Raw genomic sequence first — 27,741 nt, 5'->3', positions numbered from 1 at the left:
TATCCCTCAGACCTGCAACCTCCCCGCCCTTCCACAGGGCCCTGGGCGGGGCAACAGCAGGAGGAGAAGGCGTGATTACAAAACAAAACGCTTTTATTTGGTCCATTGGAGCCTGAGTCGGAAGCCACTGTGGAGAATCCTATCGTAAAGGAACGGGGCTGACAGTTGATAAAATAGTCTCTGTGTCACAAGAGCTGGCCGTATTTACAGGGTTAAAAATATTCACAGCTCAGAGTACAGGGAGGCCAAAGGGGAGTGGGAATGTTTCTCCAGGTGAAAAGGCCCCGGAAGCCCCTGCCGGGGTAGGAGGGGGAGTGGGGGCGAGGCTGGCCCACTGCCGGGGGTGAGGGGCCAGGAGGGCCGGGTGGGGACGCAGAAAGCTGGGCTCAGACGTCCACACACTCCTGGGCTTCTGTGGGGAGGTGGGAGCGGCTGAGCCCTGCCCATGCCCACGATGTGCTGGGGTCCCTCTCTGGCAGGGCCGGGCCGAGGGACAGGGTTGGCTGAGGAGCCTGCTGGTCCCAGTGTGCCCGGCAGCCGTGAGCAGTGCTGAGAACTGGTGCCCACCCGCAGCGGGCCTGGCGCCCGCCTGCACCCAGTCATGGCTTCGATCCTGGCGGGCACTCCAGGATTTGCATAGTGTCGCTGGGGGGCTGACCAAGGGCCCCTTCTTCTGAGGCAGGCACTGCCCTGGGACTCGCCGCTCCACACCAGGGCTCCAGGGACCCCGCCTGCCCTGTGGGGGACAGGGACCCGGGCTCTGGGGGAAAACTGACCTTATGCCCCGTGAGGGGTGGTCCCTGACCCCACCCCAGGGTCTTGGCCTCTGACACCCAGATTTGGTTTTGTGGACAGAGCTCCTGGCTGCCTCCCCCGCAGGAGACCCTGAGCCCACAGGGAGGGGCAGCCTGGCCTCGGCCCCCGTCGGGCGTTGGGGCTGGCAGGTGAGCGGGGCTGGTTCACAGCCCGCCTGGTTCGAGGTATTCTGCGTGGCGGCCGGGAGGCCTGGCCAGGCGGACTGTGGGGTTCAGGGAGGGGAGGGAGGGGGGCGGGGGGCCCATGGGAAGCTGAGCCCTGGGCTGGCAGCTCCCTGGGCAGGGTCCTGAGATTCTGGCTCAAGCGTCCTCTGTCGGGGTCTCCCTCATAAAGTGCGTGTGGGGGTGGGAGGTCCGTCTGTGCACAGCCCCTGCCCCAGGCATGGTGGTCACAGCGGCCGGGGCCCATGCAGACCGGCGACCTCTGGCGTGAGCGGGGGGCTGTGGGTCCCCTTGGAGGCTGTCCAGTCACTGAGGAAGGCCTGGGCTGCCTTGCGATGTGCCAGGCGGTGGGTGATAGAGAAGCCGGCGTTGCCCTCTAGCTGGGACAAGATCACCAGGACCTGCCTGGGGGAGGGGACCGGTGAGGACCAGTGGAGGGCAGGGTGGGGATGGGGGCAGGGCTGTGCCCACCTGTGCAGGGGCAGGAGCAGGAGTGGGGTGACAAACACCCGTACAAGGGTGGGGGCAGGGGTATGAGCACACCTCTGCAGGGGTCGGGTGGGGGGCATGGGTTGGGTGTGGGTGCACCGGGGCAGGGGAGGGGGCACCTGTGCAGGGGTGGGGGGGCAGGGGCAGGGGCGCACCTGTGCAGGGGTGGCACGCTATCCTGGGTGCGCAGGCTGCCGCGTGTGGACACCACGTTGAAGCTGTCGGTGCAGTCACACTGCACGTGCAGGTAGGCCTTGGGGTGCCGGTTCTCCACCACCACGATGAGCCCCGCCCAACCGTGTGTCAGGTAGTAGCAGGTCATGCCCTCACGGCCCTGGGCACAGGAATGGCAGTTGTGGGGCAGGGCAGGCGCTGGGGCATACTCCCCCTGCCCCACACCACCCTCCCCCGGGACCCCCACCCACCTCGTGCCGCTCTCCACGGCTCTCGGTGAGCAGGATGATGGCGTCAGCCAGCGTGGTCGGCTGGGCTTCCACGGGCTCCACCATGACCAGCCTCGAGCTGTACACAGCCAGCACGTGGCCCGGCGGCTCTGGGGAGGCTCTCGGGACCCCTGCCGAGGGGCTGGAGGCTACAAGGAGGGGCGTGTGAACCGCAGCCCTCCCCGTGGGCCTGGGGCATGAGCCTGGGGTAGGGGGCACGTACCCTGGGGGGCAGGGGTGCCCGGCAGGGGCGGCCCCCAGTGGTTGAAGGCGCAGCACACCACAGCGTACTCGCCAGGCTCCAGCATGACGTCGCAGCTGACAAACTTCTTGACCGCGCGCTTACTGTGGGCCAGGAGGCGGCCCAGGCTGAGGTGGCCGCCGCTGCCGAACGTGGCCCGGAACACCAGGATGCACAGGTCCAGCAGGTGGCTGTCCACTGCGTCCGAGCGTCTGCGCCAGACACCACGGGCCGGGGTCACGCGTGGTCATGGCCACCAGCCCAGCCCAGCCCAGCCCGATGGGGCCCTGCAGCACCCACCTGCTGCCCTCCTGGAAGAGCGCGAACTCCAGCGAGGCCCGCTCCAGCACCGTGAGCGCTGTTACCCCCACGGGCGCGCTGGCCGAGCTGGGAAAGCAGCCCTGCACCCGCGCCTCCTGCCAGTCCGAGTGCACCTTACAGATGTCCACGGAGTCGAAGTACCTACGGGCGGCGGGAGGACGGGGCCCTGAGCCTACCACGGCCCACACCTCCGTGGCTCAGCGCCTACCACAACCACAGGCCGGTGACCCCAGAAGGTGCCTGCTGCTCCGTCACCGTCCTCTTGCAGCCTGACCCCTGGGGGCCCATCCCTGAGGCCTATACTAGGAAGCCCTCCAGGGCTGGCTCTTCAGGGCGCTGGAATCTGCTGACCTGGGTGGACCTGGATTCTGAGGTTGGCACCTTGGAGCTGAAGCTCCAGGTCCCATTTGGGTTGGGCCATGGACAAGCCATCCCCACCCCAGGTCAGCAGGAGGGACAGGCTTGTTCTCCAGAGAAGGACTTGACCCTGGGAGGGCGGGGGCGGCACGCACACTGCCCCACAGCGCTGATACCTGACAAAGTCGCCGTACTCCATCCAGAAGACGCCCTCACTGCTGCCGTGTGGCATGAGCTCACCACGCAGGTGCCCCGGCCAGTGTGGCCACTCGTCGGACCAGCTGCCGTTCCAGGAGAAACGGCCCCACGGGTTTCGGAGCCGCAGAAGCCTGCAGACCACAGGGGTGAGGATCCAAACCACACTGCCCGAGTCTCACCGGCACCCCGCCCACCCTCAGCCAGGCCGGCCCTACCTGGTACCCTGGACATCTCGAACATCCAGGATGGAGTAGGCGTGGCGGGGGCGCAGGCCCAGGCTCTCGTAGGCCGAATCGTCCACCTTCATGTTGCCCCCGCCACAGGAGGCACCCATGAGGAACCTGTGTGGCAGAGCGGCCCTCACCGACCAGGACCCTCACCGACCGGGACCCTCACCGACCGGGGCCCTCACCGACCGGGGCCCTCACCGACAGGGGCCCTCACCGACAGGGGACCCTCACCGACAGGGGACCCTCACCGACAGGGGGCCCTCACCGACAGGGGCCCTCACCGACCGGGACCCTCACCGACCGGGGCCCTCACCGACAGGGGACCCTCACCGACAGGGGCCCTCACCGACGGGCCCTCACCGACTGGGACCCTCACCGACCAGGGGCCTCACCGACAGGGGACCCTCACCGACAGGGGACCCTCACCGACAGGGGACCCTCACCGACAGGGGCCCTCACCGACAGGGGACCCTCACCGACAGGGGACCCTCACCGACAGGGGCCCTCACCGACGGGCCCTCACCGACTGGGACCCTCACCGACCAGGGGCCTCACCGACAGGGGCCCTCACCGACAGGGGCCCTCACCGACTGGGACCCTCACCGACCAGGGGCCTCACCGACAGGGGACCCTCACCGACCGGGGCCCTCACCGACTGGGACCCTCACTGACAGGGAACCCTCACTGACAGGGGGTCTCACTAACCAGGGGCATGGCTGACTGGGGCCCTCACCGACTGGGGGCATGGCTGAGCGGGGCCCTCACTGACCGGGGCCTTGCTGACCAGTGCCCTCGCTGGCTGCGCCCTTGCCACCAAGACAGGCAGGGGCAGCAGAGAAGAGCCCACTCCTGCCTGTAGGGACCACGTGAAGTGTTTAGGAGGGTCTGGACCGCCCCCCTCCACCATGCCTGAAGCGCACAGGGCCTGAGTCAGGGGTGGCAGGCCTGGGTCCCCTGGAGGCCTTGTGGGGCTGGCTCTGGGCTCTGTGGCTCCCGGGCGGGTGGGCAGCGGCACTGCCCAGGGTCAGCTGAGAGGAGGGCTCCGGGAGCTTCAAGGTGCTCGCACCGGGCCACTCCGAGGAGGCCCCTGGGGGTCGAGGCACAGACCCGCTGACCAGAGTGTGGCCAAACTCGACACGCCACTCACGCCTGCCCCGAGACGGGTGACGGCATTGGTCTCGCCCCACGGCCCGGGTCAAACTCAACATGCCGCTCACACCTGCTCCGGGGGGGTGACGGCATTGGGCCCACCTCACGGCCTGGCCAGGATGTGGCCTTCCTGGCATGAGAAGGCCAGCTCCAGCCCCGCCCAGGGAGCGGGAGGTGATTGGGGCTGTGGCCTGGCCACGCGGGGTCAGCCCATGCCAGGGGCACCTCGTGGGCGCAGAACTGGGTCAGGGGCCACCAGCCCCACGTCTCCCACCGCTCCGCCTCGCCTCTCCTCCCAACGCGGCTGACCACACAGTGCCCCCCCCCCCGCTTACCCAGCCTCCTTAGAACTCAGCATTTTGGCCCAGATGAGGTCAGTGTCAACGGGCTCCTCGCGGGGGTTAGTGGAGCTGAGCTGCAGCGCCAGGCTCTCACAGGGGGCGCCGGTGAGCGTGGCCAGGCCTTCGATGGCGCGGCCCGCCTGGAGCGCAAAGTAGGAGCCGTGCAGCTTGGCCAGCGCCTTCTCGATGAGGGCCACCCACAGCTGCTTCCGCTGCGCCTGCAGAGGGCCGGGTCAGAGGCCACCCCCGCCCGCCCCCACTACCCCACAGCTGCTTACCCTACACCTGCAGAGGGCCGGGTCAGAGGCCACCCCCGCCTGCCCCCCACACTACCCGCCCTGGGAGAAGAGGAAGCAGCCGGCCTTGTTTTCGGGGCTGGGGTCAGAGGCTGCCCCTGCCGCCCGTGCCCACCCTGCAGGCCGCCCCACCTGTGAGAAGAGGAGGCAGCCGGCCTCATCGCAGGGCAGCATGTCATCCACCAGCACTGTGGTCCACGTGCCGTCCTTGCACAGCCGCACCTGGTAGGCGCCCTCTGCACACAGGCTGCGCGTGACCATCACCCGCTCCACCAGGTCCGGCCGCTCCGCCAGCACTGCCAGGGCGCTCAGGAACCTGCGCAGAGCCTCAGGGTGACCTCGGGGGGACCGCGGCCGGTCGCCCGCCCCACCCCGGCCTTGGAGAGGGCCTCACCAGCAGTTCCCCAGCAGCCCCTGCAGGATGTCCGAGGGCCGCAGTGTGTGGAACACAGACCACGTGGCCCTGTGGTCCCTGAAGACGGAGCAGTTGATCTCCTGGGGCCGCAGCCACTGCCTCACGCGCTGCTGCACGCTGTCGCCCGCGGGGAAGCCGACAGACTCGGGCCCGGGAGGGAAACTGTCATCCACGAAGCTCACGTTGTTCTGCAGAGACCACGGCCATGTGCTCAGGCTGGGCAAGGCGGCCTCGCTCCACCTGGCAGGGACAAGACCCCACCCAGGACAGCGCCCCAAAGCACTGCCTGAGCCCCAAAGGGACGGGTGGAGCGTGGACAGCCACAGACCTGGCGCTCGGCCCTGTGTGGAGGAAGCCCTCAGCCCCAGTGGAGAGGCCACCGGCTGGCGACAGGTGAGGAGCAGGGGACGTGTGGGCCCAGGGGGACAGCGCAGCCCCCAGTGGGTGGCAGCACGGCTCTGGCCCTGGCCCTGCTGGGGAGGGTGCGGGCTGCTCCCCAGTTGACCCGTGGGTGATGCCACCCTGGACTCTAGAGGGCGGAGCACGGGTACATCCCGACCTCGCACTTCAGCGGGGTCTCCACGCTGCTCCTGGGAAGCCCTCACCTCCTGCGGCACATCAGACGGGGCTCTGGGGCCCTCCTGGCCATGGTGGAGGATTGAGGGGGGTGAAGGTTGTGCATCTCGGTCACCAGCAAGGACCAAGGGTCAGGAGGCCAAGCTGGACCCCAGGGCCGTTGGGAGCTTGGAGCTTCGGGACGGAGGGTGCTGCCCGCCCCATCACGTCTTAGGCCTTGTGGGCTCCTCCCCAGCCCATCGCCAGAGCCCAAAGCCTAGGAAGGGGAGGGCGGGAGCGGGAGGCTCAGGAGCAGGAACAGGGCGAGGGGGCGCCTCACCTCCCGGCAGAACGCCACGATGTTCTCCCAGAGCGCCTTGGCCTCGCCCTCGTCCGTCTGCCGCCGCTGCTCCACGTGCATGCTCTCCCTGCGCCTCAGGGGCGCGGCCCCCCGCCGCTGGGCCACCAGGAGCTGAGGCGTGTGGCAGGCGGCGCAGTGCTTGGCCCGCGGTGCGTTGAGCAGGGTACAGGCAGGGCAGGCCCACTGGCCCGGGCGCTCGGGCAGGACGCGGGCGGCCTTCTGGGCCGAGGACACCCGTCCGCAGCTTCTGCCGCAGGGGCTGGGCTTGTCGGCCCCACAGTCGGGGCAGTGGGTGGGAGGCTCGCCATGCTCCTGGAAGCCGTGCAGTTTGGAGCAGCCGCAGGCCGAGCACCTGGGGGCCGCTGTGGGGTTTCTGAGCGTGCACTTGGCACACGACCAGGTGGTGAAGTCAGGGCTGGAGGGGCTGGCGGGCGTGTAACGCACGGTGTCTCCGGCCAGGTCGATGATGTCACTGCCCGAGGTGGAGCTGCCGGCCTCTACACGGCTGGTGCCACCCTCCGTGGCCTCTTCCTCCAGCACACTCAGCCGCTTGCCAGACAGCAACTCTGCTAGGCGGGAGGCCCCAGCCCAGCCCGAGCCCTGGGGGGGTCCCCTGCAGCCGTCAGAGGGTGACGGCTGGGCAGCCTCAGGCACCGGCGGCTGCAGCTGGGGGGGAACCTCGCGTCGGCTGCGCGGCACGGGGTTGTTCTGCAGGGTGGACGAGAAGGGGCTGAAGGGCGGGACCCTGGGCGGCTCTGGTTCGGCAGCTGGGCCCTGGCTGGTGGCTGGGGGGTTGGCCTCGGCACCTTCCCCAGGGAGGCCAGGTGGAGGCGCGGCAGGCACGACGTGGAAGCCGGCCGGGGCCACCACTTCCGGGACCACCAGGGCCTCAGGAGGGATCCGTGGCAGCGAGAGCCTGCGTGGGCCCCCGCAGACGGAGCAGGAGCTGGCCACGGGCGTGTTGTGCAGCGTGCAACGCGGACACGCCCAGCCCCCTCTGGGCTCCGCCGCCCCCTCCTCCTCCTCCTGCTCCTCCTCCTCCTCCTCGTCCTTGTCCTTGTGCTGCCCCCTGGCGGGCTCCGTGGCCACCAGCCCCGCAGTCCTCACTGGACCTGCTTCCTCCTGGCAGCTGCCCTTGGGCTCCCCCAGGATGGCGGGTGGCTTGGGGAGGACCCCGTTGAGGACTGGCAGGAAGGCAGCCCCAGGCGCAGGCTCCGGGGTGAAGCCGCACACCTCGCAGGCCTCCTTGCCCAGGAAGTTGCGGAAGGTGCAGCGGGCGCAGGGCCATTTCTGCTCCTCCACGCTGAGCCGCAGGATGTGGTTGAGGTCGGGCTTGTGCCGGGGAGCCTCGCAGATGGAGCACTGGCGCTGGCCGGCCGGGTTCAGGAAGGTGCAGCGCACACAGGACCACTCTCCGACCGTGGCCATAGACCCGGGCGAGTGGGTGTGGCTGCAAGGGAAGGTGCTCATCAGGGCCACCCTGTGAGGTCCTGAGCGGCTGGACCCCACCCTCCTCTCGGCCTGGGGAAGGCACCCGTCTGTGGCTGCAGAGCTACGGGGCCGAGGGCCTAGGGCTGAGCATTTGAGGCAGGCGGCGGTGGGGGCTGCCTCCGCCCAGAATGGATCCATGGCTCAGGGCCCCTCTTGCCCGTTGGAGGCCTGGCAGATCCCTTGAGCCACACAGGATCCTACAGAGAGGGCTGAGCACCCCAAAGCCGGGCTGCTGTTCCAGGGCACTGCTTTCTCTGTCACCAGGCCTGTGGACGGCAGATAGCAGGGGGTCCCGGCCAAGCTCAGGACCAGGTCATCCTGGGCGTGGAAGAAGAGGTGCTCAGACCTACGGAAGGGCAGGTGGATGGGCCGGGGCCTGGGGAAGGCACAGGCTGATCTGAGCAAGGGGCCTCCCCACACCACAGCACAGCCTCCGAGACAGACTGGCTGCTCTGCCTGGCAGAAAAATCAATTGTTCTTGTAAATATGGCATGAATCTTGTGCTCCATCTAAACCCTTTTGGTTCAGGAAGAAAGAAAACTTGCCTCTTCAAAAGAAGCAAAAAAACAAAAAGTCTCCGCAAGCAACACGGGTGTTTTGTGGAGCCGAGTGAACTCTGTGATGCTGCCTTCCCTGCGCTCAGCCCCGCGTGGCGAGGGCTCTGAGCTGCCCCTGGCAGAGTGGACGGGGGTGGACTGGGCCCGGCGAGGCTCAGGGCGTCCAGCTGGAGCAGAGAGACCCAAGGCCAGGAACCTGCTCTAACAGCGGGCTTCTGTGAAAGCCCAAGCAATCTGCCTGCAGACAGCCAGGACTCTCCCTGCCATCACCACTCGGAGAAGGGCATGGATGCAGCTGTGGCCGGCGGGCTCCCGGCTGCACCTGCACATTCCTCAGCCTGGCTGCCGAGGAGGCACAGCCCAGGCGTCTGGCCCGGGCCCCTGTGGGTGGCAGAGTGGCCATGATCTTTGCAGCCCCCACTCCGGGAGGTGCCTTCACAGACTCTGCACCCCGCTGACCACAGGTGCAGGCAGAGGTGGGCTGGGCCTCCTGGGACACACCCTCCCTTTGGCCCTGTAGTTGTCACTGACTAGCAAGGACAGCCTCACCAGCTCCAGAGAGGAGAAAGAGAACCCGTGTCCCCAGGACCAAACAATCGCCAGCGGGGTGTGTCTGCTGGGAGACACCTTTCGGAGTCATCCTGGCAAAACCCAGGTGGGTCAGGAAGACAGTCTGCAGTTCAGAAGGGTTTCAATGAAGTCAGAACAAGGCCTAAAGTTCAAACGTGGCCCCGGGACACGGGTGAGGAGGGCGAAGGCAGGCCACGGCCCTTCTGTGCCTGGAGACGCTGAGTGGAGTGTCACTGACCCCGCAGTCTGCGCTGTGCCGGCCTCTCTCGGTGGGCCGAGGTGGAAGGGGGCCAGGGGCCAGGGGTCAGCGGCGGAAGACCTCGGCAGGGCCCCCACCCTCCCTGCCCTTCTGCCCTGGTTCTGGTCTCCACAACCCCCCAGCCACTCCAGGGCCACCCTCACCTCTGCAGGGCCTGCGCAGGTTCATGGGCTCAGAGACCCGAAACCCTTACAAAGATGCTGTTTTGAACTTTAGAGATGGGGTCTGACTCTGTGGCCAGGATGGTGCAGTGGCTCGCGCATGGCTCACTGCAGCCTTGACCTCCTGAGGCCAGACCACCAAAGCCTGGAAGTAAACGCTTGCGTCAGGAGCCCAAAGACCCAAAGCCAGGCCTGAGCGAAGCCCTTTTGGAATTCTCAACCCAGAACGCTCCTGAAGTCGCAGCCACACGTACTCAGCAAGGAGCCCTCACTACTGTAGGATGGTTACCTTCAAAGGGAGCGGGCTCAGGGGAGACGACGCTGAGGGGAGATGACGACATGAGGGGAGACGATGGGCCGCTCCTTACTGCACAGAGGCCAAGTTGAATGGAAAATCGAGGCAAGTGTCCAGAAAAATCCAACACAAAAGAGCCGTGTGCCCCAGTTATCTGGGCGTTGCCAACACTCAGCTCCAATTCAAAAGGGAGGTGATGAAGCCGCTCGCTGCGTGCAAGACGGAGCCCGCCCCGAAGCAGCCGGGACAGCAGCACCCGGAGCGTGGAGGCCACGGGCCTGTGACCGGCGCAGCCCCAGTCCTGGGAGGCGGCCTCTTTCTTAGGAAAAGTGAGGAGTAGGAAGCTGCATTCTGTCCCCCAGGGCCTCGGTCAAAGCCACCGGAGCCCTGAGGCCACACCGAGAAACACAGATGCCCTGTCCGGCCGGGGCAGCCCTGCAACCTGTGCCCAGACAGCTCTCGGGGCACACCGGGGTGCCAGACTTGGTCGGCAGCTCCTCCTGCTGTGCCCAGGGTGGGGGATACCATGGGGGGCTCTGCTCCGTGCTCTGAGGGGCAGGAGTGGTGCCTCCCTCGAGCTGGGCTGCACTCTCCTAGGCTGGCCCCAGCCTGGCGCCGGTCAGCCTTGCCAGGTGGGGTCTACCCTTGTTGCCTCTCTGTGCTAAGCCGCCGGTGCCCGGCCCGTAGATGACTGATTTACTGATTGAGGGCGCCAGGCACACTGTCAGCTGTACAGGGACCTCAGCCCCGCGCCAGCCGCACGCTGCGGGGGAGACACAGGCTGCCCTGGCTCTCCCAGGCTCCACCAGCCTGTGCACCACCCCTTCCTCCATATGGGGGAGCGGTCATGGGGCCACAGCACCTGCTCTCCTGGGGCGTTGGGAGAATTCAGCGGCCACCAGGGCAGCGAGCCAGGCAGGCAGCTCTTCAGTAAACGCCAGGGCTGCCGCACTGACCCTCCCTAGTCCCAGCACCCTCCGTCGGAGCACAGCAGGGGTCGCCTGTGTGTGCACGTGGTGGGGACGGCTCCGCGTGTGGAGCCCCACCTGCCTTCCCGCAGTCTGCTCGCCCACCGCTCTCGCCCATCTCTAGCCTGGGGGTCTCCTCACCATGCACCTTGGGGGCCTGTTTGCAGCAGCAGACAGGAGCTGCCTGGAGCTCAGGCCCCACAGCAGCGGGCAGGGGCAGGAGTGGCCCCAGGGATGCCGACCCAGGGGAGGGCCAGGCAGGAGGCCAGGGTGAAAGAGAAAGAGCGGCGTGGCGTCATCAGGCACCACGGCCTGACCCTGCAGGCCAGGTCCAAAGTCTAACACACGCCCCACACACCGGGCACAGCAGACCCCACGCCTGCCCCGCGGCTCCACCTCCTTCCCCGTGGCCAGAGCCACTGCCGCCACCCCCAGTAGTCCCAGGCCAGTCCCTGGGGATCCCGGGAGTGTGGCCCGAGGCCGCCGGGAGCTGCAGACTGGAGAGGCCCTCCCGAGGTCTGAAACTCGGCCTGGTGCTCAAAAAGCAGGGGCCGAGAGTCCTCTGCCCTCTGGAAAATGAGAAAGGGAACGACAATCCTTTCTACATTTTTCTGTTTAAGTTTTTTGAGACAGCGTCTAGCGTCTCACTGTGTCGCCCAAGCTGGAGTGCGGTGGCACGATCACAGCTCACTGCAGCCTGGACCCTCCCAAGCTCAGGGTTTGTATTTTTATTTTATTTTGAGACGGAGTCTCACTCTGTTGCCCACGCTGGAGTGCAGTGGTGCAATCTTGGTTCACTGCAACCTCTGCCTCCCAGGTTCAAGCGATTCTCCTGCCTCAGCCTCCCTAGTAGCTGGGATTATAGGTGCCCGTCACCACGCCCAGCTAATTTTTGTTTTAGTAGAGATGGGGTTTCACCATGTTGGCCAGGCTGGTCTTGAACTCCTGACCTCAGGTGATCTACTCGCCTCGGCCTCCCAAAGTGCTGGATTACAGGCGTGAGCTACTGAGCCTGGCCAAATTTTTTTTTTTTTTTTAATTAACCAGCTATGGTGGTGCACGCCTGTAGTTCCAGCTACTTGGGAGGCTGAGATGGGAGGTTCTCTTGAACCCAGGAAGTAGAAGCTGCAGTGAGCTGTGATCACACCACTGTACTCCAGCCTGGGTGACAAGAGTAAGACCCTGTCTCTAAATAAATAAATAAGTGAATAAATGAAAAAAAGACAGGCACAGGTGGATGAGACAGGGAGAGAGGCCCCACATGGCTGGCCACCAGGGAAACGCAGATCAAAGCCAAGGGGACACCAGCTCCCACCCCCTGGGACGGCCAGAATCACAAGGACAGACAACGGCAGGAGCTGTCGAGGGCGTGGAGACGCCAGGACCCTCCCCAGCGTTGCCGGTGGGAACTAAGTAATACAGCCGCTGCGGAAGATGGCTTGGCAGTTCCTCAAGACGTTATGAAAGTTCACCACACGCCCCAGCAATCCCACTCCTAGGTATCTATGCAAGATAAATGAAAACAGGTCCACGCAAAACCTCGTAAAGAATGTTCACAGCGTTGTCCACAGAAGCCACGTGGAAGCAGTCCTAGCGTCCATGAATAGATAAAATGCGGTTCATCCCGCAAAGGAGCAGTGAATGAAACTGCCTCGGGCTGCAGGTGCATGAATCTGGAGGGCACGGTGCCGAGTGAAGAGGCCAGACACGGGGCCCCACGTCCTGTGGCCCCACATCCACGCACCTTCTGCACAAGGCAAACCCAACCAGCCACGTCCTGTGGCCCCACATCCACGCACCTTCTGCACAAGGCAAACCAAGACAGGAAGCCGGTCAGTGGCCGTCTGGGGCTGGGGGTCCCTGTGGGCTGCGGGATGCTGTAACGCTGGACTGTGGGGCTGGGGGTCCCTGTGGGCTACGGGATGCTGCAACGCTGGATTGCAATGACGGCTGCACAACTCTACAAACTGCTAAGAGTGACCAAACTGCACTCTTATAACAGGTGAGTCTGGTAAGTTCTACCTCAACAAAGCTGTTGTCGGTGCACATGGAGATGCTCACTGGGAGGCGGCTGGTGCGGTAACACCAGGAACTGGGAGGCGCTCCAGTGCCACCACATGCAGGAGGAGCACAGACACTTCCTCTGCCGACCACCAGGCCCCACACGGCCCCTCCCAGGCCCTGCCTCTGCCGCGTCTCCCTGTCCATCGGGGTAACTTGCAGACAGGGCTCCAGGGCTCCCCCACACAGCCCCTGGCTAATCCCCTGCATCCCCAGTCCTTGTCGGCCGGAGCTCAGGCCTCAGTGTGGATGCCACCTAGAGGTTGGTTCCCAGGCCTGGCTACCTGCCATGGCCTTGCCCACTGCCTGCAGCTCCACACCCGTCCCTCCCACCTGGGGGCCAACAGACAGCAGGACATCGTCCCCCGTGGGAGCTGCCGCCAGGTGCAGCCTGGCAGGCCCTTTTGAGTGTGAGACGCAGGCACACTGCCTTCAGAAGCCAGGCCTGGACCCGCTGTGAGAGCAACGGCGGCCACTGCAGCACCGGCTCCAAGGCCCCGGGCCCCTGAGTGTCCCTGCCTCCAGTGAGGGCCAGGATGGGGTGACGGCAGGAGCATCAGTGGGGTCCAGCCAGTCCAGACCTCACCACCTGGACTGCCTCCAGACCAGGCACCTCAGAACCTGATGGCAGCTCCTGAGGGACGCAGCGGGTAGCCAAGGCCATGGTGACAGCTGTGAGGAGCCAGCACGTGGAGTTCGGCCACCAAGCCATGTGGCCTGTGACCCCCGGGGGGGCAGCAGGCAATATGCCCAGAGCCTGCAGCCGCCAGCGACCCCAGCCCAAAAAGAAGCTTCAGGAACAGCTTCTCTGCGTGGAGCAGCACAGCCTGTGAGAAACACAGGGCCGCCAGGATTGGGCGCACTAGCCCCCATCCCCACCACCAACCAGCCAGGCCGAGGCCGGGGTCTCAGACCTGCTCAGCTCCTGCACCCTGGGGAAGAGAGCTGCCACAACTGGAAAGAGCAGGGACCCACTTCTCTGCAAGCACCTCTGCCAAGGAGGGGGCACCCTGAGAACGAGGCCCTCTGCCCCCGGGACCCCTCCAGGGCCACCCCTCCCCACCTCTTACCTTCGGGCCCGGGGCCGTGGGGGCTGGTGCTGCCGGCTGACCAGGGCACCTCCCCAGATGGGCCCCCCTGGGCCGCTCCTACACCAGCCAGCCGCTGCCGGGGGACCCGGGTAGGGGGGTCCCCCGGGGAAGCTGTGGTCCGACTCGGTCTCTGCGGCCAGGGAGGAGGCGGAGCTCCCCATGGCCCCCCGGCCGGCGGCCGTGCTGAGAGCCGGACCTGGTCACCTCTGGCCGGCAGCGGTCGAAGTGGAGCATGGAGGGAAGAGACAGGGCGGCCGGCTGGTCAGAGTGACACACAACAAAAATAAACAGACAGAGAGAAAAAATAGAGAAGAAACAGCATGATTCACACACACAGCCCGGGAGAACTTCCCAGCATGCCCAGCTGCCTGGGGTAGGCTGAGGGGACATCTCAGTGCAGGGCCTGCGGCCCGACTTCGGCACCCACAGGGCTCCTCCCTCGGGGCCCTAGGACACCCCCCGGCCCCCAAAAGTCCGGCATCACGTCTGTGGTATTCAGAGACGTTTTATTCCTTGGTGAGAAAAGAGATCACACGCTTTTGCTTTATCACAGAAGGAAGGCTCAAGAGAACGTCTACCCAAAGGTAGGCAGGGGAGGTAGCAGAGGGCGTAGGGAGCTGCTGCAGGCCAGGCTGGATGGAGATCTGGGGCCGCGTCACGCAGCTGCCCACATGCCACTCTGGAGCCTTCCAGAAGGACGGGAGCCCGACCGTGCCGTGTGCACCCACAGAGCCAGGCCCCGAGAAACAAGGACCCTGTGAGGCTGTGGCTGAGGGCGGGGGCCGGTTCCTGGGGTCTCCCCTCCAGAGAGGCGAGAGCCACCCCTGCTGGGAGGCCCGGGAGAGGCACAGGCTGTCCAGGGCCTCTGACACGCGGCCCACCTGTGCTTCTGGGAAGGCCACCTTACCCCCTCTGGCTGAGGAGAAATCAAATACAGTTGAGAACGTTAATCCTGAGACAGGAGGACCCTGCCCATGCAGGCAGCTGCTCTCCCCAGAGTCCGATACACTCCCCTCTCCCTGCCAAGATTGGGGCCAAGGTGGCGTCCCGGCAGGCTGGCCAGCTGTGGGTTGACCAGCAGTTCCTGCTGTCACACACGTCACAGCCCTTCTTCCAGCTTCTGATTAAGTCTCTGGGACACACAGCCAGCGTCAGGGTAGAGCTTAGGAGGAAAGGGTCAAGTAAGTGTCAAAGCTGCCGTGCGTGGGGGATCACCTGAGCCCAAGAGTTTGAGACCAGCCTGGGCAACACAGTGAGACCCTGTCTTTATAGAAAACTAAGCACTATCCGGGTGTGGTGGTGTGCACCTGTAGACCTAGCTACTCAGGAGGCTGACGTGGGAGGATGGCGTGAGCACCACAGCTGCACTCCAGCCTGGGAGACAGAGCCAAAAAAAAAAAAAAGCACCAAAGAACATATCCTTTGAAGCTCAGGGAGGCCTGGGGGCAGCCCTAGGTGAGCGGGCTCGGGGGGGTGGGGGTGCAGTTCCAGCTTCTCCCCCACGACGATGGGGAGCAGCAGAGGGCAGGGATGTGGGGGGCCTTTCCAGTCAGTGCTCTGACACCCGGGAGGGGCCTGCAGCTCTGAGGCCGCAGGGGCTGAGCTCAGCGAGGCACGAGCACCTGGGATCGCACAGCAGACGCGCCAGCCCTTCCCTGGTTCCTCCCCACAGCCTTGGGGACAGAAGCTTCAAGGGCAGGGGCTGAGGGGGTGAGACAGAGAATTCTGGATCCCCTCTCCTTTGAGGCCTGGGGCAGAAGCCGCCGAGTCCCCCGTGTGGTGATAACGTTCGCCTGAACCACTTCACTTGGCACGAGGGTCCATTTTCTCTGAAGGTGCTGGGGTCGTGGGAGGGTTGAAGCATTGCGGGCCCTGCACCCTGGAGACCCTGCCATCCTGTGGTGGCTCAGGCCTGCCCCGCAGGCAGAACGGTCACAGGACACACGGGGCCAGTGTGGGGTGCGGACCAGAGCCCCGCCCTAAGCCTGGTCCAGCCCGCAAGTCAACAATGGCTTTTAAATTTTTAAATGGTTGGAAAAAAATCAGAAGAAAAACAATACTCTGTGAGAGGTGAGAGTTCCACGAAATTCAGGCCTCGGGGTCTGCAGGGTACAGCCTGGCTCACTCGCCTGCAGCTGCTTCTCCACAGGGACCACCCTGTACTCACACCTGCCCTCGAAGGGGCAACTGGCGGCCACGCCGGAGAGCGCCGCGCAGTGTGGACGGGGGCCACGGCAGTCGTGGCGGATCTCCTGGTAGCCACGTAAGACAGGTGGAAAGGAACAGACAAAACAAGCCTTGGCGACGTGCTCTGTGTGATCCGAGGTATCTGAGACATCGCTGCGTCCGTGTGAAGCGAAAGTAAAACATGATGGAGACATCCAGGACCCGTTCTCCAGGCCGGGTCTCTGGACGTGCTACACTACAGGCCCTGCAGCCACCAGTGCTGGCGGCCTCCACGAGGGGCCGCGCTCAAACATGCAGGACGCAGGCGAGGTCCACGGGGCCTCGAATGCCACACGGAAGCAAGGCCGGGAGCCCAGCACGCACGGAGCAGGCTCGCTAGCAGGGAGCCCACACATCAACCCAGGGCCTCTCGCGTGGCTACGCCAGACGCCGGAACCACCCAAACGGCCCCTGCGTTCCCCAGCCCATGCCACGCAGGAGTCCCTCACGGGAGACAGGTTGGGCATTTCCAACACTCCCCTTCTGTAGCCAAACCCTGAGCGGGGCAGGGCGGGGCAGGGCAGGGCTTGGGTGGGAGCGGCGACTAGCGGAGGTGCCACGGGACAGAAGCTGCTTGCACCGGGCCCTGAGCTGGTTTGGCTCTGACAGGAGCCCTGCCCGTTCTGTGTGAGGACTGCACACCTGCCAGGGCCAACCTCAGCTCCTTCGCCACTCACTCACCCACGTGGCACCTGGGGTCACGCGTGCTGCTAGAAACACAGGCTCCTACCAGGCCCCGCCTGCTCCTCACTGATGCCTTTAGCAGGCCCAAGGCAGAAGTGGTGCCCAGCTGCGCCCAGGGCAGGAAGCGAGCTGCTCACCAGCCTCCTGCTCCCCTGCGCTCACTCAGAAAACCTTTCTTGAGCTGGAGCCAGTCTCAGGCAACTGACCCTGTGGGCCCCATCTGGACAGGAGGAAGGCCTGTCCTAGGAGAGCAGGGACAGCACAGTCCCCTCTCGTGGGTGCTCGGAAGAGAAGATAGGAGCCTGCCCAGAAAAGCAAACGTCCCTGTCACGGAGGCTGGACGGCTGGCTCTGTTAAGCCCTCTCCGGCGTTTTTCCAGCACACGCCAGGGGATCTCCAGAGATGGTATCGCTGAACCGCCCCGATCCGCTGCCAGAGGAGTCAAGAGCCCCGTGAGGGGTGGCGGGGGCCCTGCCCTGGCTGGCGAGGCCCACTAAGGAGCAAGAGCTCCCGGGACACAGCTGCCAGCCACGTGCCAACCTGAGGGTCCCATCACAGGGATGACTGTGGGAAACTGGCACCGATGCTCTTCCCGAAATCCACCCTGCTGGCCTTCCCGAGTGCAGCTTGGGTCCTGGGTCCCCCTGTGTTCTGTCCACTCATGATGGACAGATGCTAGTACAGGATGAGCAGCTACGGAAAAGGCTCCCAGGCCAGGTGCAGTGGCTCACGCCTGTAATCCCAGCACTTTGGGAGGCCGAGGTGGGTGGATCACGAGGTCAGGAGTTCAAGACTAGCCTGCGCAAGATGGAGAAACCCTGTTTCTACTAAAAATACAAAAAAAATTAGCCGGGCGTGGTGGCGGGTGCCTGTAATCCCAGCTACTTGGGAGGCTGAGGCAGGAGAATGGCGTGAACCCGGGAGGCGGAGGTTGCAGTGAGCCGAGACCGCGCCACTGCACTCCAGCCGGGGCGACAGAGCAAGACTCCGTCTCAAAAAAAAAAAAAAAAAAATAGGCTCCCAGCCCGCGTTCCCCTAGAGGGAGGGAACTGCATTTAGGAGGAAAACTCTGATGGGGGAGGGCCCCAGGAAAGAGGGGCAAGAAGTGGTGGGAAGGAGGGAGGGCAGCACCAGCAGCCACCCCCAGGGACAGCGCCCAGCCAGGGCTGACTGCATCTCGGCCGTGGGTGCTGGCTCCGGCCAGACCTCGGCAGGGGGGTTATCACGTCCAGGGCCACTCGCCTGAGGACAGCAGGGACAGGGCCTGCTGCGGCCAGCCAGAGGCTCTTGGGAGGAAGGCTCGCCTGCCACTCCCAGGTCCGGCCCACCTCAGGGCCTGGGCACACGTGAATCACCCAGTGCAGTGGCCCCGAGGACGCAGGTCAGGTCAGTCCGTGGTTCCCATCCTGGCTCCCTGTCTGAATAACCCGGGGGGCGTGCAGGGGCACTGTCACCAAGGAGTGTGCCCAGGCCAGGCCCAGGGACAGCAGGGTGAGGCCCCCGCAGAGCATGCCGAACTCTGACCCCTGACCCCAGGGTCATGCCCTGGGCCGCTGCTGCTCCTGTAGGGCCTGCTGCCGGCCAAGCATCTGTGCTGCTCCCGTGAGCTGCACGTGCCCCCCGGGGCCTCTGCTGTGGGCCAGGCTGTTTCAGGTGCTCGCGAATGGGAACCAGCAGGAGCCGTGACCACAGGGGCTCACTCTCAGGGTGGCGCCTCAAGAGTGGCCGTGACTCATGACTGTCACAGAGCCAGGCTGCAGCCACGCCCGCCTCTGGGCTCCCTGGAGGGGCAGGGTGCGGAGGGCCCCGGGCTGTGTGGACCCATGCCTGACCCCCACAAGTCCAACTGTGCAGCTCCCCGCCCTCCCTGGGAACCGATGCCCTAGTTTTAAACGGGGCGGTGGCCTAGATCCAGCCTCAGAGAATTGCAGAGGTGAGGCCGCCACTGCCCTGTGGGGACAAGTGGTTAATGAGCAGGGCCAACTGGCCGGTCCCTGTCCTGTATGCCACACACACACCCCGTGAGGGCAGCAAGGAGCATCCAGCCAGGGGACGTGCACGAGAAGGGCCAGGATGATCACACTGCCCGGGGCTCAGCACAGGGCTGAGTCCCGGAGGTGACCGTCGCCGCCCCGCTCCATCTGCAGCCACTGAGGTCTGCTGGGGGTCTCTGGTGCTGGCCTGGACAGCCCACCTGTGGCAGGACAGGGTCTCGAGGTGCCTCTCGGTAGGTGGTGGGCTCAGTGGGGGTGACCCGTGGGGACAGAACGCATGCTCCTGAGGCTCCAGTGGCTGCAGGCAAAGGCACCTCCCGGGGTCAGCGTCCCTACCTGGGGAGCTGGGAGCCCACATGGGAGCAGGGCCGGCACAGCGACCCCCAGCCTTGCGTGGGCGGCACCCACAGCTGTGTCCACTCCGCATACACTCCTCACTGTCTCGCTAACTAACCATGTACACGGCTGTACCCCCGAGCCCTCCCCTGCCCCGCAGGTGACACAGGCGTGTCCCACTCATACAGCACCTGCTCCTGGGCCCTACATCTCCGTCAATCTTTCACAGAGCCATCTTGCCACCATGGGAACCACAGCGACCCCAACAAGGATGCCCGGGTGTCACCCCTGCCCGAGCTGGGGGTGTGGGGGGCAGCAGATGGAAAGCGGGGGCCCCTGTGTCCAGGCAGCTGGCGGCCTGGCCTTGCCCCACGGCAACCCCACTGCGCCCTAAAATTGCACCCACCAGACCAGAGGCTGCTGGTCCAGACAGGAAACAAGAGCCAGCCACTACTGGGAGGAAGCTCAGTCGGTCCCCACAACCTGAAGACAGGCACCTCTGCCTTTGTCCCCACTGACGCTAAGGCCCCTGTGGAGGAGATGACCCCAAGGACAGGAAGCTCCTGCATGAGTCGGGTGGGAGGGCTGAGGACAGGGCTTCCCATCGTCCCTACAAGAAACCAGGCCAGGGCCCCGCCCTGGGGGAGGACGTGGACTCTGACCGCCCACCCCAAAAGACAACTGGCAGGACAGCATTCTCCATAAACAGGTGCAGGCCGCTCCCCAGGGACCAGGCACCCTCCTGGCTGAGGACAGTGGCGGGGGCCGTGCACAGGCTCCTCACCAGCCCCAGCCCCAGCCCCAGCGCTGCCGTGGGGATGGGGAGCTCCATCTGGGGGCCGGGGCCACAGCACAGGGGAGGTCTCCAAAGGGACAAACACCCCCGTCGGGACCCCGGGCCGCCCTCACCGTCGCCTCCCACGACAGGACCACAGCCCAAACGGCTGGGAGAACGAGGCTCTTCAGGGCAGGCAGGGCTGCCAGCCTCCAGGGGTTCTGTGAATCAAGGGCTCCAAGAGGCCCCCCAGCCATGGGCACTCCAACCCTGCTGCTCCACAAACAGTTCCGCAGCCCAAGCAAACCCATGAACGAGCCGCAGGGCTTGGGAACAAACTCACCTGAAGCTGCAGCAAGCTCCCAAGCCCTCTCTGTGCCGCGTCTGGGCTGCTGCCTAGAAAGGGAGGCATTTAATCAGGCACCTCAGCTTCCACCAGGAGGACTCTGACCCTGGAACACCGAGCCCCGCCTCCAGCCCTCTCTGCAGGAGACAGACTCCCGGGAAATCAGCCCCGGGAGACCCTTCGCCTTAGAAGCTGTCTCTGTCCGAGCGCCAAAGGCAGCCTGGGGAGCAGCAGGGGCTCAGCAGGCTCCTCACTACCCTGGTTTAAGGCCCTTGACCTGTCCAGTGCAGTCAACCTCTGGCCAGCCAGGACCGCAGACAGGGCCATTCAAGATCCTGTCCGGACCTCCCACGGCCCGACCCTGCTACAAGGAACAGGCCGTGGGCAAGAGTCCATGAGCAGGGCTGCAGAGCAGCACCAGCCAGGGAGGGCAGCCGAGCTTCCCGGGCACTGCCAGGGAAAGGTGCCCAGCTTGGGCAGGCACAGGCACACAGCCAGGTGGCCACCTAGACTCCCCTGGACCCCAGCCCGAGTGCCACCCGGCCACTACAGCTGTCAGCAGGGCGGCCACTGCTTCGAGCCAGGCGGCTTTGCTTCTCTAAGGTCATGCTTTCCGTGGCAGACCCACTGCGGTGGGCAGGATGCTCACGCTTCCCGCCCTGTCCTTCCTGGGCCCTGTGAAGGGCCCACCGTGGACTCCTCACTCAGCCATCACCCTCTTTTTTGTTGGTTTTAAATTTTTTATTTTATTTTTTGAGATAGAGCCTCGCTCTGTCACCCAGGCTGGGGTGCAGTGGTGCAATCTCAGCTCACTGCAGCCTCCGCCTCCCAGGTTCAAGCTATTCTCCTGCCTCAGCCTCCCAAGTAGCTAGGATTACAGGCGCCCGCCACCGTGCCCGGCTAATTTTTGTATTTTTAGTAAAGACGAGGTTTCACCATGTTGGTCAGGCTGGTCTCGAACTCCAGACCTCAGGTGATCCACCCGCCTTGGCCTCCCCCAGTGCTGGGATTCCAGGCATGAGCCACCATGCCTGGCCCCTCACCCTCTTTTGTGATCAGCATGAGGATGGTGTGCAGGTGTGTCCAGTGGCACAGGCATCACCTGTTTTTTTTTTTTTTCTCTGACAGAGTCTGGCTCTGTCGCCCAGGCTGGAGTGCAGTGGTGTGATCTCGGCTCACTGCAAGCTCCGCCTCCCGGGTTCACGCCATTCTCCTGCCTCAGCCTCCCGAGTAGCTGGGACTACAGGCGCCTGCCACCACGCCCGGCTAATTTTTTTGTATTTTTAGCAGAGATGGAGTTTCACCGTGTTAGCCAGGATGGTCTCAATCTCCTGACCTCAGGTGATCCACCCGCCTTGACCTCCCAAAGTGCTGGGATTACAGGCGTGAGCCACAGCGCCTGGCCTTTTTTTTTTTTTTTCGAGACAGGGTATCGCTCTGTCACCTAGGCTGGAGTGTAGTGGTGCCATCTCGACTCACTGCAACCTCTGCCTCCCGGGTTCAAGCAATTCTCACGGGTTCAAGCAATTCTAGTGTCTCAGCCTCCCAAACATCTGGGATTACAGGCACACACCACCACGCCCAGCTAATTTTTGTATTTTTAGTAGAGATGGGGGTTTTGTCACGTTGGCCATGCTGGTTTCTACCTCCTGACCTCATGTGATTCACCCACCTTGGCCTTCCAAAGTGCTAGGATTACAGGCATGAGCCACTGAGCCCAACCGAATTCTACTTTTTTTTCTTTTTTTTTTTTTTTTTGAGACGGAGTATAGCTCTGTCGCCTAGGCTGGAGTGCAGTGGTGCCATCCCGGCTAACTGCAACCTCCGCCTCCCAGGTTCAAGCAATTCTACAGTCTCAGCCTCCTGAGTATCTGGGATTACAGGCACACACCACCACACCCAGCTAATTTTTTTATTTTTAGTAGAGATGGAGTTTCGCCATTTTGGTCAGGTTGGTCTCGAACTCCTGACCTCAGGCAACCCACCTGCCTCGGCCTCTGAAAGGGCTGGGATTACAGGTGTCAGCCACCACACCCAGCCCCGACTTCTATTTTTAACAGGAAAAAAGGACCAGACAAGCACTCGTGGTTTTTGGCACTTCTCTACTTCTGTGCTTGCCATGTGGTGGCAGAAGCAGCCCTGGTCTGGGCAGCCCGGTGACCTCGCTGGTGGCCAAGCAGAAGCCTCTGGGACACAGGGGGCACCTGTCACCCCAGAGAAGGAGACGGGGGCCTTGGGAGCCGTGTGGCCCTGGGCACCTGTCATCCCAGAGAAGGAGACGGGGGCCTTGGGAGCCATGTGGCCCTGGGCACCTGTCACCCCAGAGAAGGAGACGGGGGCCTTGGGAGCCGTGTGGCCCTGGGCACCTGTCATCCCAGAGAAGGAGACGGGGGCCTTGGGAGCCGTGTGGCCCTGGGCACCTGTCACCCCAGAGAAGGAGACGGGGGCCTTGGGAGCCGTGTGGCCCTGGGGGCACCTGTCACCCCAGAGAAGGAGACGGGGGCCTTGGGAGCCGTGTGGCCCTAACCCAGAGGAGGCCTCGTGGCACCTCTTTCCCCATCAGCTCCAGCCTCTCTGCAGCCACCTTTTCAGGAGGGGCAGGAACTCCAGAAAGCTCCAAAACTTATTGCCTTTCTCATTACAGGGGGCAGGGAGGTGGGGGGTAGGGAGTGGGGATCAGGCAGGAGGCAGAAGGTGTAAGAGGTTCAACCTGCCTGGGGGACTTCACTTACAAAGGGCAGAGGCTGGGTGTGGTGGTGCCCACCTGTAGTCCCAGTGCTTTGGGAGGCTGAGGCAGGAAGATCACTTGAGCCCAGGAGTTTGAGGCTGCAGCGAGCTATGATTGCAACCGCACTCCAGCGTGGGCAACAGAGCACGACCCTGGCTCAAAAAAATAAAACTTAAAAAATTGTTAAAGGGCAACTTTTTGAAGAGAAGTGAGGGGAAGGCCATGAGGAGGAACTCCCTCATTAGTGGAGCAAGCTCCTTCCACAGAGGAGCAGACGCTGCAGTCACTGTGACATTTAAAAAGCAGCGATGGCCCTGCGTCCTCCTGACATCCCGTCTAGGACCGCCAGGGAGGCGGGGATGGCAACCCTTGAAGCTTCCCTTTGGCCTCAGGGAATCTGACAAATCGTGGTATCTGGAGGCCAGGACGGCGAGGCTGATGCCCATGACCCGAGGGGACTCATGGGTCCACCCTGGTGCCCTAGTTGAGTTCTGGGGAGGGCGGCCACACTGCTGGCTTCCCATGCAGCACTCAGGCAGGCCCCTCAGAGTGTGCAAAGCAACAGCCTGACGCAGCTCATCTTGGGGGGCCCACACGGTCCCTCCTGGGGTCCCTGCCCTGGACTAGGATGCCCCCATCCTCCCACAGCCCCCATTCCGTGCACCCTGTGGGCCCAGCAGCAGCCCCTGTCCTAGTGGTACAAGGTAGCTGTCCACAGACTCCACGCCCAGACGCCTCCCTGGGCCACGCACCGTGAGGTCTCCACCCAGCTGTGTGTAACCCACATAGTGACAGGGTGTGGCTGAACAGGTCTCCAGGCCCAGCCTCAACCCACAGCCTCCCTGCAGCGAGACACACATGCAAAGATCACAGGCCAGCAAGCCTGTTCTCTCAGACTCAGAAACAGGCCGAGCTCAGGTGTGGCCGTGTCCACGCCACAGGGGCTGCTGCGCTACTTTCCTGGAGCACCCAGGAGTCCCCCTGGGCTGCCAGAACCCAGGTATTCAGAACTGCCTGTGGTGAGGGCCAACCCCAGGTGCTCACTGACCGCCTGCTCTGTGCACGGCTGCAAGGCGCTAGACACTAGGCCTGCCAAGAAACAGAAACGGCCCCTGCCCTCAGCGCCACATCCAGCAGGGAGACAGGGCGGTCCCAAGTGTAAGTGCTGCAGACAGATCCCACAGTGGGGAGCCAGGGACCAGCTACACGGTAACATGAGAACCGCACAGACCTCAGCGTTCTCGCCAGCGTGGGGCATGAGAGTCCAGTGGCTCCACGCAGCTGAGGCACAGCCTGGTGGTGAGAAAACCCACATCCACACCGAGTGGTTACGAGGGAGCGGAAGAGCTTTAGGCAGAGAACAAGTCCCACTGGGCTTCTGGGCACTCCTGCTGTGCCAGGGGTCAGACGGCCGGCCGGCGGGGTCTAGGGCAGGACCAGAGGGACAGAGCAGGAAAACAGGAGAGCAAAGTGCACGAGGCAGCCCCCGGGTTGGGGGTCTCCTTCCTCTGTGTCTTATGAGGAAACCACCCAAGCCCACCCTCCGTGTCTCCTGTCATTTCAGCCTCACGGTCCAGGGCCGAGCGGCCGCCCAGGACAGACACAGACCTAACAAGTCACCAGCCTTCCTGGGTTTCTGTCACTGTTTTTCAAAGACCCCAAGCTGTTTTGTTTAATGATGTCGTCCTCCTTCTCAGCACCTGTCCACACCTGTTGCCATGAGTAGAGGCATCACACCGCGGGCCAGAGGGCTGGACCAGGGGCTACTCGGCCACCAACGGCCACGTGGGCGGCCGGCGCCCCTCAGGTTCTTCACTGACCGGCTCAGGCCCATGAACAACACCTGTGGTTCCGGAGGATTTTCCGGGCAGCAGAATCCTTTCCTCCAATTGCCTCGTGTGAACTGGTGGAACCAGCAGGAGGGAGAGACCAGGCACTCAGCCTCCCTCGGCCCCTCCCCTGCCATGAACAGCTGTCTCCAGCTTCGGTTCCTCACCTGTGGCACTGGGGTTTCCGGAGTGCTGCCCAAGGCCAGGGCAAGAAGCAAGTGAGGGGTGCCCGGAGAGAGAGCCAGCAGGGCTTCAGGCTCTTACACAGATGCAGAATTACAGGGGACCAGCCACTTCCTGCTCTCAGAGACCACGGTCTGTGGAGGCCCAGACAGGAGGCCCTGCGCAGTTATGCAGTTACTGAGCCTCGGGCTCTCCTGGGGACTCAGAGGTCACTGGCTCCTCTGCCAATCAAGGAGCTCTGGAGAGCCTCAGACACAGACAGAAGCAGGAAAAAGAGGGGTGCTCCTCCCGCAAGCAGAAGGACCTCGGAGGAGGCAAGACACACCCAACCCAAGGCCAGGCCAAGCTGGTTTCCTGCAGGACCTGCCTCCCCCAGACAGGCCAGAAAAACAATTTCTCTTGCCCCACTTCACAGTTGAGAAGTCACTCAGAACTGGAAGGCAGAATCACCCCTATATCCTTGCCCAGCCCCAGACTCTGGAAACGCGGAGGCAATTACGGGGCACTCCCACACTGAACTGTGACTCACGTTTCCGCACCCCTCAGACCTGGGCAGAGGAAGAGATCCGGGATTCCCGAAGGAGAAGCACACAACTCTTCAGCACCCAACGAAGTCCCAGTCTTCCCCACTGGCCCCACACACCCAGGCCTGGCCTCAGGTTCCGGGCCTCACCATTGCTTTCCGGGTCTTGTTACCTGCAGTCCGGTAACAAACTCCAGAGCAGTAAGGGGGCCCCGAGAGCTCGCCTGGCCAGGGCCAGCTGACCACACAAGAGTTCCCCCGGTCAGGACTAGAGGGGCCCCTTCTGCAGCCAGCAGGAAGACATCAGATTTGCAACTTCCCAGCTGGTGCCGCAGCAGCCCCAGAGGAACACGGAAGAGAACACTGGCATGGCTGCCACAGACGGGGCTCCTGCCAGCCCCTCCACGCCAGGTGGCCGCCCCCAGGCCGTTCCCCAAGTGACAGGGGAGTGATGCCCGCACCAAGCACAACATCCCTAAGGCGGCCAGGACTGCACGATGGGCCCGGATATAAGGGCACTCAAGGGCAGGCAGGGCCGAGGCCGCCTCCGGTGTGCGCGGCCCCCGGGGCTGGCCTCAAGTGACCCACATGGCCCAGGTCCCTGCCGACTTCCCGCCTTCCTCTGGGCTCCTCTGCGAAGCATCGCCCAAGCTCAGCCCTGGCCCCCACCAGCCTGGAGGCGCCAGCAGGCGGCGGGCTGACCCCACTCCGAGGGCCCTGACGTCCCTGCCCTGGCTCGGAGCCCGGCGCGCCCGGCCCCCGAGGCCTCCTGCGCCCCGCCGAACCCGCGCTCCCCGCCGCCCTCCGGGCCCGCGCTCCCCGCCCGGGGTCCCCGGCTGGGCGCCCGGCCGGGCCTGGCCGACGGGACTCACCTCCACAGCCCGGCGGCGCCGCCTCGTCCTCGCGTCCCGGGCAGCGCGGCCCCAGCCCCCGGGCCCGCTCGCCCCCGCCGGCCGATCCACAACTTCTGCCTCCGGAGAGCGGCGGGGCCCCTCTCGCCGCCGGCCGCGCTGCCCGGACGGCCTCCCGCTCCTCAGCCGCGGGACGCCCCGACCCGGCTCCGGCCCCGGCCCCTGCCCGCGTCCGGTGCCCGCCTTACGCTGCCTTCGTAGCGTAGCGCCCGGCCCGGGCCCCGCGGCTACGGCGCGCCCGGGGCGCACGCGGCGCTGTGAATCGCGCGCCCGGACTACGGCTCCCACAGGGCTGCGCGGCGCCGCCGGGGCGGAAGCTCGGGGCGGTACCTGCGCGAGGCAGGCCGGGAGTTGTAGTCCTCGGGTGGCGCCCTCCCAGTCCGCCGACCGCCCGGGCCACTTCTCCTGCCCGCGCTGCTGGAGACGGCCGGGCCCGAGGCCTCGGTCCCCGGGAGGCGCCGCGCTCCAGGATTATCAGGGAGTGGGGCGGCCCGAGGAGGAGCTGGAACTACAACTCCCAGAGGGCCTTGCGAGGGGCACGGAGGGGCGGGGCCTGCAGCCGCAGCGTCTGCGCATCAGCGGCGTCACGGACTCGTGGGGCTCGCGGGTAGCCGGGCCGTGGCCGTCCGTGTCCCGCGGGGCTCTGGGCGGCCGCAAGACCGAGGACCCACGACTCCGCCCCGACCCCGCCGTGTTCGCGAGACCCGGAGACCCCTTCGCGCCTTCCAGGACCGCCCCTTTCGCGACGCTGCGTGCTGTGCTTGGTCCTGGCGGCCAAGAGCGGCAGTGGCAAGGGGACTGCCCTGGCCCGAGACGCGGCCTGGCCTCGCAGCGTCGCTTGGGCACAGCCTCTCTAGGCCCCTTCTTCCTCGGTCGCGGAGGGACGCCATTAAACGGCCACGCCGGGCTCAACTGGGACGCGGCCCACGGCGCCCAACCAGGGCCTGGGAGAGGGAAGCCGGGGCGACTCCTGGGTCCTTCCAGGACCCTTGCGCAGGCCTCATTCTCTCGCCGGAGGTCCCCTTCCCGCTGCCCTGAGGCCACTCTCCTGCCAGCAGCTGCTGGGCCGGCTCTCGGGAGAATGCCTTGGCGTCAAGCTTATCAGGCTGCAGGGTGGGACGCGAGTGCTGAGGGCAGCCAGACTCCCGCTCTTAGGTGCAGATGAGGAGCCTGAGAAGGCAGTGGCTCTGCGGGAGAGGGAGACACAGGAGCAGGGCTGGTCAGCCGAGATTCCGGAGAGACGGTTGTGGGCCGATTCTGTGGCGAGATTTACAAGTGGGAGGTTGGGTGACGATTGCTCCTGGGCCAGAAAATCTAAGCCAGTCTCAGCAAGACCTACAAGGCCAGGGCCAGTGCTCCTCAGAGGATATTCATGCTCCA

General features: G+C 64.7%; 1 protein-coding gene across 8 annotated transcripts; it reads right to left on the bottom strand.

The window, feature by feature from the left end:
• Positions 1 to 75: 75 nt before the first annotated feature.
• On the bottom strand, positions 76 to 26,648 carry CAPN15 (calpain 15). 8 transcript variants are annotated; one of them, XM_063699906.1, is made up of 15 exons: positions 26,323 to 26,646; positions 24,147 to 24,340; positions 20,185 to 20,237; positions 13,806 to 14,084; positions 6,353 to 7,823; positions 5,437 to 5,645; positions 5,175 to 5,358; positions 4,741 to 4,964; positions 3,242 to 3,367; positions 3,005 to 3,157; positions 2,451 to 2,612; positions 2,133 to 2,362; positions 1,892 to 2,058; positions 1,622 to 1,800; positions 76 to 1,382 (listed from the first exon to the last, which is right to left on the bottom strand). In XM_063699906.1, exons 4-15 carry the CDS (start codon positions 13,985 to 13,987, stop codon positions 1,205 to 1,207), a joined length of 3,465 nt encoding a protein of 1,154 aa, XP_063555976.1. In that variant the 5' UTR covers positions 13,988 to 14,084; positions 20,185 to 20,237; positions 24,147 to 24,340; positions 26,323 to 26,646; the 3' UTR covers positions 76 to 1,204. The 8 variants fall into 8 exon arrangements, with proteins under 8 accessions (XP_063555976.1, XP_063555977.1, XP_063555974.1 ...); XM_063699907.1 differs by lacking the exon at positions 24,147 to 24,340 and having other exon boundaries at positions 76 to 1,378; positions 26,323 to 26,648; XM_063699904.1 differs by lacking the exon at positions 24,147 to 24,340.
• Between the last annotated feature and the right edge of the window lie 1,093 nt (positions 26,649 to 27,741).

Source organism: Gorilla gorilla, chromosome 18 (genome assembly GCF_029281585.2).
Source record: "Gorilla gorilla gorilla isolate KB3781 chromosome 18, NHGRI_mGorGor1-v2.1_pri, whole genome shotgun sequence".
NCBI classification, from domain to species: domain Eukaryota; kingdom Metazoa; phylum Chordata; class Mammalia; order Primates; family Hominidae; genus Gorilla; species Gorilla gorilla.
The sequence above is the reverse complement of the archived record's forward strand: the minus strand, read 5'-3'. Positions and strand labels throughout refer to the sequence as shown.